Here is a 10,905-nt window from a genome sequence, read left to right on the forward strand (position 1 = left end):
CTAGAAAGATGACGGCACCGCGCTGACTGCGCCAAATTCCAGCCAATGGGCGGCTGCTCCCGCCTTCCCTTCCTCCAGCTCTCCCCACCTCCCCCCGGGAACTCGATTCACAAATCTGGACTGGGGATTTCCGGCTCCAGGCCGGGGCGGGGGGGGGGGGGGGGGGGGCGGGGAAAGGGCGCTGGGCCGAGGCCGGGGGAAAGTCGAGGTCTGTCCTCCTAGGAGGGCAAGTAGAAGCCGGCATTCCTGGGTTCTTGGCCCAGAGTCCCGTAACCTGCCACCAGAAATGGATCACACCCTACTCCCAAATTATCCGGAAAACCTAATTGAGGCCGAGTCTGCAAATCCTCCTGCCCCTGCAAGCCCTCACCCAGCCCGAGCACGCCCGTCAGTACCACGGACAGCGAACCAGGACCATTTCTTGGCGGGTCGCGCCCGCTTCTCTCTCCGAATCCTTGAGGTCTCCGTGGAGACCAGGGTCAGAGACGCCAGCGCTCCAATGGAGCCAGGCCTCCTTGGGCCAATGAAATAGTGAATGGGGCGCTTAGCTATGTGGTTAAGAAGGCAATGGGGACCAAAGAGGAATTTCAGGCCAAATAGCTTATTTTTCTTCTTTCAACCCCAAAGAATGGCTCCTGTCTTCCAGGCTGCCTGTGTACTAGCCTCCCTGGGGATAAAGGGCCAGGGCTGAATCTCAAACAGGGTTGGACCTCCCAAAGCTGCCCTGGGTGGGCGTGTGACTGAAACAGCTTTGAAGCAGCCCTATGGGTGGGCGGAAGCGTATGGGGCTAAGTGTGACATTCAGGCCCCACCTGAGAGTGGTGAAGACAGACTTAGGCCTGACTGGACTCTTGACAGGATGAATGGCAGGAAGAGATGGAGAAGGAAGAGAAAAGCAGCAACAACAAGTAGCTGGTGCTGCCTCAATGAGCCACTCTGTAAAAGGGGAACAACTTCTGACGTCCTCATCACTTATTCCCTAAATGGCCTGGGTATTAATGAGTAGGTAGGTCGGAAAAGATGAAGGCGGGGGTGGGGGGGGGCAGGGGAGCAGAAATTCGGCTTCACCACCAGGCCCCATTCTGTGGCTCCCTCACTTTACTCTCTGTAAAATGGAAGCCATTGGGGGGAGGGGGAAGGAAGACAGTAGCAGTTCTCAGGGACTCGACCTTCCGCACTAGACCCATGGGGGCCCTCCTGCCCTGCCTGTGACAGTTCCACTCCCGCTCCCTCCCTCCCAGGGCCCAAAAAAAGGCTGGCGCAAAAACATCTGCAGGCGCTTCCAGCGCTTTATAGTTCTCTCCCGAACAGAAGGACAGACAGACAATGCGGCCCGCACCGTCGGCCCGCATCATTGGCACCTTGGACACGGCACCAGGCCCAACCCAGTCCCTGGTACCCTCCCGGGAGAATTCTGGTCCGGCCTCAGATCAGCACCTCAGACAGCTCCCGGCCCAACCCGCCCCTCCCCCCTCCCTCCAGAAACAATCAAATAAATTAAAAGGAGTGGGGGTGGAGGGGGAAACAAAAACACCTAAGGATAAGGAAGAGGGGTGCCCCTCCCTCAGAGTAAGAAGAGTTTTCTGTCTCCTCCCACCCTTCGGCTGAGGCGCCGCCGCCGCCGCCGCCAGGGTGACCTCCTAGGTTCATTTTTTCCCCAAACCTCAGTCTCCTGAAGCTGGCATCCCCCTCCCACTATCTCCCGGCATGCAACACGTTGGAAAAGGTAGGAGAGGTGGTTGGGGGTGGGGCGAAGGACCATCCTGGTGGTTGTCTGGGCTCCTGGGGCTGCAGTGTCTCGCAGTACCTCAGCCGATCCAAATTAAGAACTAATATTCCCTTTGGCCTGGGGAAGAGAGTACAGGGGCTCAGTTGGGGGAAGAAATGCAAGCTAACACAGGCGGAGGGGGGAAGGCAGACAGGAGGGAAGATGGTGACACATGCCAGGAGCGAGGAAAAAGAAAAGAAGGGGAGATGGGGACACAGGTGCAGAAAGATAAACGGGGCAATGAGAGATAGGTAGGGGGTAAGATGGAGACGGAAATACACACCCAAAGAATGGAAAATGGAAAGGCAAGGAGGAAGTTGGGAAGGCAGAAGATGAAGGAAGGAGGGAAGGTGAAAATACAGGAAGGAGATGAAGAGATGGACAAATCCGAGGGAGATGAACTTACAGACACAGAGAAGGGAAGGGGGAGACCCGGGTAGAATTGGAGAGATGGGGGCGCAGACAGATAGAAAGGGTGAGGTTGGGGGTTCCCCTCCCGCGATCATCCCCCACCCCCACCCTGCGCCCAGCAAATCCAGACGCCGCGGCCTCTGGCATCCTGGCCTCCACCTTCCCCTGCGGGACAGGGGCGGCTCCTCCTCCGGCCACGGCGCGGAGCAGCGGTAACAGCGGCGGCGTCTTGATGGTCCCGGGGGCTCCGAGTGTGTGTCAGGGGTTGGGGCGGGGGGTGGGCGCGGCCCTTGGGTATCCCTAGCGGTCCAGGTTCATAGTCCAGTGCTTGGCTCCAGTCGCGCAGCTGTCCCTGGCGGCCGAGGAGGAGGAGGCCGCGGGCGCTCCCCCGCTGGGAGGACCCCCGGCGCCGGCAGCGGCCTCGCCCTCGTTCTTGAGGTCTTGGAAGACCTGCGTGAAGAAGTGGGGGTCGGCGTTGAGCCGCAGCATCTGCGGACTGAGCCGCTGGATGAGGCGCAGGCAGCGTTGCCAGAAGCGCTCCTTGTCGGGCTCCACGAGGAAGGGCTTGAGCGGGTAGGAGATCTCGTTGCCCATGTAGGAGTAGGCGAGGTAGAGGCAGGTGAGGAAGGCAGCCTGCAGCTCGGCGGCCGACGCCAGCTCATCCCCGCGCAGCGACTCGCGGCACAGCAGGTACACGAACACCAGGTTGGCGGGCGTAATGAAGGCCTGGTCTTGCCAGCCCTGCAGCAGCAGCGAGCGGTCCACTCCGCGGAACCAGCCCACCAGCTCGCCTGGGCTTAGCTCCTTGAGACGGTAGCAGCGTCGGCACACGAAGTCGCCCAGGCAGCGCAGCAGCTCTCCCGTAGACGCCTGCACGATGACCCGCCGCGGCGAGCCGCCAGGTACCGGCGGCGCCGCCTGCGGGGCTGGGGGCGGCGGCGGCGGCGGTTTCCCTCCACCGGAGCCTGGAGGTGGGGCGACGGCGCTGCCCCCCGACGGCGGCTCGCAGGTGGCGGCGGCCGCGGGCACGGTGGGCACGGGCACCGCCAGGGGCTTGGCGGCGCCGCCGCCGTCGGGGGGGTCCCGACCCTTGCGGAGAAGGTTCTCGCGGTTGCGTTGCTGGACCAGGGAGTCCGCGCCGGTGGACGCCGGCTTGGGCGTCACCTTCTTGCTGCCTTTCTTCTTCTTGGCAGACGCGGCCACCAGCCGCTTCCAGGTGAGCGCCGAGATGAGCACGGACGGCCGCTTGAGCCGGCTCTCGCCTTTACCGCCCTTGCCTACTGGCGGCGCCCCGTATCCCCCCAGCGCCTCGTCTCCCGAGGGCGGCGCCTTCTTCTTCTCCTCGGGCAGCCCGCCGGGCCTCCGGCCCTTGGCCGAGGAGGCGGGGGAAAGAGACAGCACCGTGCCCATCCTGCAGAGCGGGGCCGGCGCCCGGGCCCCGGCGGGAACCGCGGGCGGCGCCGCTGCCCGCTGCTGCAGCCCCCGGGGACCCGGAGGTGGGGGCCCAGCCCCGGCCCGGGCGCGGGAACGGGCAGTAGAAGGTGGCTGCTCGGCTGCTCGGCGCCGGCTGCTGAGAGTCTCAGCTGCGCCAGCTGCAGCGTCAGCCCCACCCCTTGGGCCCCGTCTTCGCCGCGCCGCGCCCCGCCTCACGCAGCCAATCCTCGCCTGAGCTGCCCTCCTAACCGGCAGCTCCGCTGCCCAATAGAATCTCGCATGCCAATCTCAAGTCCCGCCCATCCCCCAACTCTGTCTCTGGTCCTTTCCCTTCACGGGAAAGGGGTAAGGAGGAGGAGGTGGCTGGTTCGAGGGCCTCCTCAGGGTCAGAGCCGGTGGGTGGGGTGGGCGGGGTGGACGGGGGGGCTGCTCCCACCTAGCCCTCCAGGTCCTAGGGCCCCGAGTCAACTTGTTTTGATGCACTGGATCGCGATAGCAGAGATGCCATGGGAACAGCCTCTCCCCCCTTTTGATTATGTGTTGGGGGGCAGCGTGAGGAGTGAATGCCTTCATCAAGGGGCCCTGGCCCCAGCTGGGTCGCACTGCACCGGCTCGTCCAATCTAGCAGTCGGTTGATTCCCTCTTAGCTCTCCTCCCCTCCATTCCCCCTACAAGGCCGCCTGGGAGGGCTGCAGAAGGCACATTCTTGTTCTGCCTGTGATGGGGTGCTGGCTGGGCCCTGGCCTTCCTGAAGGTCACAAACCGACTCCTTAAGGGTCCTCACTCTGGGGGGTGGCAAGACGCTCAGATTTGTCCCTGAGGCCACCGTTTGCCGACCTGATTCTCTGCTGCTGAGTCTGTGATGAGAGGCCATGAGCTCTGGTCCCTGGGCCACTGCTCTTGTGCTCTTTGCCCCCTCCCCCAACCCAGATCCCCTGATTCCACACTTGGGTGGATGATGGGTGGTTGGTCCCTGGGAAAAGTCTGGAAATTGGTCTGCCCAGGCTCAGATAGCAGATGGGCCTCCTGTGAGAAGGGAGGCCCAGGAGCGTTGGTCCCACCTCCAGCCCAGCCTGGGTCCAGGCTGAGATGGATTTTCGTTGTTACATGCTCCCTGCCATTCAGGTCCTAGCTGTCCCCGTTCCCAGCTGCACGCTGTTAGGCTGGATCCTGCCCATTTCTCTCTGGGTCTGTTCCCTCCTTGGCACCCACAAGGCCTTTGCCCTGGATTTGGTACTCGCTGGGCCTTACCTGCACCTCCTGAGCCCAGCTGGTTCTGGGCTGTTCTATCTGCCTTGTAGAACTGTAGAAGGCAGTCTGGCCTGCTCTCTGGCTCCCCAACACAGGAGGTCTTCTGGTTTCTTAAGTGGGCCTTGGAGGTAGGTATGGGTTTCATGGGGGAGAGAAGCCTTGGCCTATGGATTCAGCAGAATTCTCAGAATTGGCCCTGGAGTCACCTCCACGTTCCTCAGAGACCACCAAGACACCTCCAAGGATCCACTGCTGTCAGGGTTGGTACATATGCATGTGTGTACCTAGTTCATTCCAGAGAGGATTCCAGAATCAGAGGCACCAGCTCTTCTCAGCTGTCCCACAGGCCTGCCCCTGTGGGGGCCTGTGGTCTAGCTGTATTGATTCCCCACCTCTCTACCACCGTACACCACCATACACAGGCCAGCTTGTACACCTCCCTGACTCAGCGCCCATCTGTACTTTCTCAGTGGGGTCTCTCCTGCTCCCTTAGATCTGATCTTTATTCTCTCACAGCTCAAGCTGACCTGCCCAACCTCTCATTCTCCCTATAGTTACAGAAGAATGTTCCCTCTTTTCAGCTTCTGTAATTGGCCCTACTTCCTCCTACAAGGCTTTCTGAGTCAGCCTTTATCTGGCACCCAAGGAACAGTTGGCTCACCAGTAGTTAAGGACAGGCCCCATAGAGACTGAGGTGCACTGGCAGAGATACCGGGCACGTGGATCTGAATGGCACGTGGGTCCTCCCAGGAGTCCCTCACTGACATAAGGCCTATTGCTCGTGTCATTTAGGACAAGAGTCTATGCAGCACCCACAGATGTCACCACCATGTTATCCCCACTCCAGGCCCAGCAGCGACCTCCTGTTGTCCTTTTAGAATTGAGAGTTCCCTCCTCTGCTTTGGGGTCCCCAAACCAGGTACCTTAAAAGACCTTACTGCCTCTTCTCACTCTTCATCTTGCCCTACCTCAGACCCTCTCTCTTTGGCTGACATGCTCACCACCCTCCTACTCTGGTTATCTCTTGAAACTCTGAGCTCCTATCACTGTGCCAGACCCCTCCCTCAGACCACCAACCTGCCTTCGTCAAGCTCTTGAAATTCCATCTCTTCCAAGAAGCTTTTTTGGATTGATTGGGAGGGAACTGATGCTCCTTCTAACATCCATCTTTCTAACCTCTTCCCCCGCCAGCAGCAACTGCTACATAACAACTTAGTTAAGAGCTGAGCTCTGAGTTCCTAGTCAAAGATGTGGAAGATGAATATGGATGGAATTTTAAAGGACAAGCAGACAAAATAATAAAAACAAATCCATAAAGAGTGACGGCGTTTCTTTTACAAAAAATGCTGACAGAATTGAGGGAGGAGAGAGGGAGGTTATATCTCTCCAGGGTGGAGGCCAAGAGGGGTAAGCACAGTGAAACCAGAAAGGCGTCATGAGAGGGCAGTCTTTACGGAAGGACAGTGGACGGCCAGGGAATTCCCCAGTTGAGGCCCATCTTTAAGGGAACATCCCCAGGCAATGCTGCGCAGACTCTTCTGCCCATTGGCTGTTTTTATCTTTTTTTCTGAGAGGTCACAGTCTAGGAGTCAGGAGTTTTAGTCCACAGCTTATAAATTGTATGACTTGGGGAAGTCATTTCAGCTCTCTGGGCCTCCCATTCTTCATACTAAAATGCAGGAATTCTACATATTTTTATTATCAGACAAAAAAAAAAGAATATTGAAGAAATAAGATAATATCTTGGGATTGAACTTAAAAATGATTCCTGAAGACTCTTCCAGTTCTCTGATTCTGATTCTAAATAAAATCTGCCCTAAGAATTCTGTTTCGCTTTGTAGCTCCAGCCCTGTCTGGTTCTCCCTAATCTGTTTCTGCCTGATGGGCTCAGTCTTGTGTGCACAGCAGCCATGCGAGGACTGCTCTTCTGCAGTTCTACCCAGGAGAGGAAGGGGAGGGGTGCTCAGGCTCTCAGCAACATAAGCCTTCCTAGGTCCCTTCAAGCTTTAGGGGGCCTCTGAAAGGTGGTGAGACAAAGGACAAGATGCCAAGCTGGCTAAGTTCCAGGGTCCCCCCAGTAAACATCAAGGCCGGAGGTCCTAGAACTCAAGGTCATTGCATCCCATGTCTCCAAGGGGCCCCTACAAAGGGGGTGATGATAATGTAGATTCTTAAAACAGCCAGAGTAGAGACTCAGCCTGGGCATCTGAATGCCTGGATCCTGCTGTCCCCCTTCCCTGATTCAGTACTCCCACAAAGGGAGAGGATATGCACCAGCCCTCCCTCCCTCTCTGGAGGACCTTACCCCAGGGGAGCTGGGGTGGGGAGGCAGTGGAGGGAGTAGAATCCCTCCCCAGGTAACAGTGGGGAGTGGAGAAAGGCGCTGAGCAGAGAGAAGAGATGAACTTGACAAAGGAGGTGCTGCTAGCTGCCAGGAGGGAGACCCCCATGTTCTCACACCTTTCCCTTTCCAGCAGGCCCCTTGCTAGGAGGACTTAATTGAGGAGCCCAAATATAGATTTTTTAGAACAGAAAATAGGGTTGATAAGCACAGTTGGGGGTGGTGCTCTGGGACAGGGAGAGAAGGGAGCAATGCTGAGAGGCTGGGGGGCCTGGGATTAAGGGTCAGGGGAGGACAAGGGTGAGCCTGGGGCTCCTTTTTCTTGCCCTAGGCTCTGATTCCTTAATAAAGCCTTGGTCTCCCTTCTGGGTTACTGATGCCAGCCCTCCCACATCCTCATACCTGGATGTTTTCTCCCCGTATCTCTGGCTCCTGCTTTCACCCCGCTTTGTTGCCCCCTGTGAAGAGTTCTCTCTGCCCAATCCTTCCAGCTTTATTTCTCTCTCTATATATATACTCTCCAATAGCTTTATTTCTCAGTTCTTCTTCTCCTGCTCCCATCATGCCCTTTTTTTGCCTCCTCCCTTTCACCCCCAACCCCAAGCCGCAAGCATCTCTGTCTCTTCCCTGCCCCTGCTGGAGCCCAGCATAGCACTCCAGATGTGGGAGCAGATCAAGGAGGGCGGGGGTGGTGGCTGTTGCTTTTCTAGGATATTCTTAGCCTGTCTGGGGGCTGGAGCTGGAATCAGCGTTTCCATCTCAACCAGGCAGGTGGCTGCAGGAAAGCTGCCACTGCGACTGGGTCTTCATCTACTCGTCTCTTTCCCTGTCTCTGTCCTCCTCTATCTCAATTCCACTCTGTGAGTCCTGCCTTCCCATCTCTGTGCCCTGGGATGGGGGAGGGGTGCCCTCCGCCCTGGCTGGCCCCAGTGAGGTTTGAAAGCCCTGTCTTGGAGATTCTTGGGGAAAGAGAAGAGCCTTCGAGAACTCTAGCTCGGATATTCCCTGGATCCCCATAACCTTTGTCTCTGCCCCGCTTTCATCTGCCCCAACAACTCCCCTAGGGTACTCGGTCCCTAAACTCTAGCCGTGACCATGAGAGCCTTTCTCATCTTGACTTACAGGAATCACTCAGGGGCCCTGGGGTTCTTCGGGAGCTGCCGCCTGATAGAGGCTGAGACCTGGTGTACAGTCCTCCTTTGGGAGTGAACAAGGGGCTCGCTGGCCCAGATTCCTTTGTTAGCAGAGGGAGGGGCCAGGAAGAGATCTGACTCATTCACAGATAGCACAGAAAGTATCTGTCACCTTAAAAAAACACAGTGTGGGCGTTCCTACGTGGGTTCTAGAGTCTTGCAGGTCTGGGTTCAAGTCTAGCCCCTCCACTTACGCGCTGAGGGACTCTCCTGAGGTCTATAAAGATGGACCATCATAGCGTTGCTGTAAGATTTTATTTAATCTCACAATGCTCCACAATGCTTGTATATTACATGTGCATGGTACTTGGTGTTCAAAAAATGTGAGTTATTACAGAATTATACTGTCATCATTATTTTTACAGAGCAGGAACAGTTTATTTGACCTGTACCATTAGCATGTTTTTGTTTTTGCTTTTCTCATTAGAACATTCTTCATTAAAGGGACAGGGTTGTACTATCATTTCTTTTTGTTTGGCTTTTGAGACCTGAATTTAGAGCTGTCCTTCCTTCTGGGCCTCATTCATTTGGTGAATCTCCGTGTACCTGCTGTGTGCCAGGTACCATGCTGGCCCCATATTCTGACTGCACCTTTCAGAGGGCGCTCTCTGGCTACTCATCCCACACACTGCTGTCTCTCCACAGCTCCAGAGGCTCCATGTAGGGTCAGTTTTTCTTTTCAAAAGGTTTGAGAAAATATTCTGCAAAATTATAAAATCCATATTAGCAAATACTATTTGAGAAGCCGTCACCTATAAGGTACTGGGCTAGGTGCTGGGAATAGGAAACAGGATGAGGTGGGTCTCCAGGCTTCAAAGAACATACAACAGAAATTAGAGACACACGAAAAAAAATAATAAACAGAAGTAAGTTGATCAGTGTCCTATGATCAGTTACAGAGAATGGAATTGGACAACTTGAGTGATCCTACCCCCTCCCCTCCACCTTCTACCTTTGCAACTAATCTAACTCCAGCTTATCCTAAATTCTCACAGCTAAGCAACCACTGGTAGGGGGTTAAAATCAATTTTTAACTGAGGTCCAGTTCCTCCGTCTGGTATTGTGTCCCTTCCAGTCCATGGCCTTTCCTGTCCGACCCCAAGCTGTGATGATGCTAAGCGCCTTTCCCAAGGCAGAGCCAGGCCTCAGCCACCGCCTGCTCACAGTGACCGATTCTGCCCTCTGAGCATGAGGGTTAATGGGTAACTGCTTGTGGGAAGAGCTCTGGTGGGCCTGCTTACGGCCCAGCATTTTGTCGTATAGGAGCCACTTCTGTTTACCTATTTGTCCAGGATTAGGGGCTGGGGTTTGTAACGGATTCATTAATTTATGCTTTCCTTTCCATGATCTCAAAATATAAGGTGAATCCTTTATTTTTATCTCCATTAAGTAAAAAAGCAGTCCTGATTTTATCACCTGGAGGCCCATATATACTCACTTTTGGGGAGGGAGCAGAGAAGTGTAAGAAGGTTGTCTGCTAGATTAATTGGTAGCTTCTAGACCACTCTGCCTCACAGAACACCTGAAGGAACTTTGTAAAAATACAATTTCTGGGACCTACTTCAGACCTATGGAACCAAAATTTCTTGGGGTAGTCTTAAGGTGGCATCACTGTATGAAAAAATTAAGAGAAAGAGGAAAACTCGGGGAGATGGCTGGGTCCTACTTGTTTCTTCTGTTGAGCTCCACTGCTATTGCTGCCGGAGGAGCAACCAGCCTCCCTGTAGTAAGAATACCCTAATTTGCTTTAGGGAAACCACTTCTCCCACACTCTCAATTCATGTGGTTTACATGGGGCAATGGGCATGTCTTTTCCATGCACCTAAGGGCCAGACTCAGGACCACCTGTACTGTGTACTGTGCTTTACAGCTTACAAAGCACATCCATAGACACGATTTCACCTGATACTTCCAACAGCCTCTTTAATAGTTAGGTACCTGACCGTCTACCTTCCCGGTCATAATGGATCAGGGATGGGCTGGTAACCAAAGCCAATCTTAATGAGATTCAGTTCTCAGAGTTTTACTAGAACTATTGAGAATGAGATGCTTTCCCTCCTCTGAGGTTGCTAAGCTAGTGGGATGAAAGCATTGAGATGTCAGTGACTCTCTTGCCCCCACATGGATGGAGGTCATCTGAAATCTGAACTAATACACAGGGAAACAGTCAACAGATGGAGGGACAGACTCCTGATGTAATTTTAGCCCCTGGATCCAGCTGGACCTGATGCAGGTCTATGATCCAATAAACACCCCTCTTTCCCACTTTTTTCCTAATCTTAAGGTAATTTGAGTAGCAAATCTAACATTTGCAAGGAAAAAAATTCCAATGACTAGAACTTCCCGCCTGGACATTTACCTTCTGGAAATTTGTTGGTAACTTCAGAGAAGTACATGTTTGGTCTTGATGACTGAGGAGGGTGGTCTCTCGCATCTGGTTGTCAGTGAAGGACTGAATCTGGATGAGACACTGTTGACCACAACCTGGGTTCTGACCCCAAGACTTA

General features: G+C 55.0%; 1 protein-coding gene across 1 annotated transcript; it reads right to left on the bottom strand.

The window, feature by feature from the left end:
• Positions 1–1,265: 1,265 nt before the first annotated feature.
• On the bottom strand, positions 1,266–3,751 carry CDK5R2 (cyclin dependent kinase 5 regulatory subunit 2). Its single transcript, XM_030835229.2, has one exon. The coding sequence runs from the start codon at positions 3,587–3,589 to the stop codon at positions 2,480–2,482; it is 1,110 nt and encodes a 369-aa protein (XP_030691089.1). The 5' UTR covers positions 3,590–3,751; the 3' UTR covers positions 1,266–2,479.
• Positions 3,752–10,905: the final 7,154 nt, after the last annotated feature.

The sequence above is a fragment of the Globicephala melas genome, chromosome 7, assembly GCF_963455315.2.
Source record: "Globicephala melas chromosome 7, mGloMel1.2, whole genome shotgun sequence".
In the NCBI taxonomy this organism is placed as follows: Eukaryota; Metazoa; Chordata; class Mammalia; order Artiodactyla; family Delphinidae; genus Globicephala; species Globicephala melas.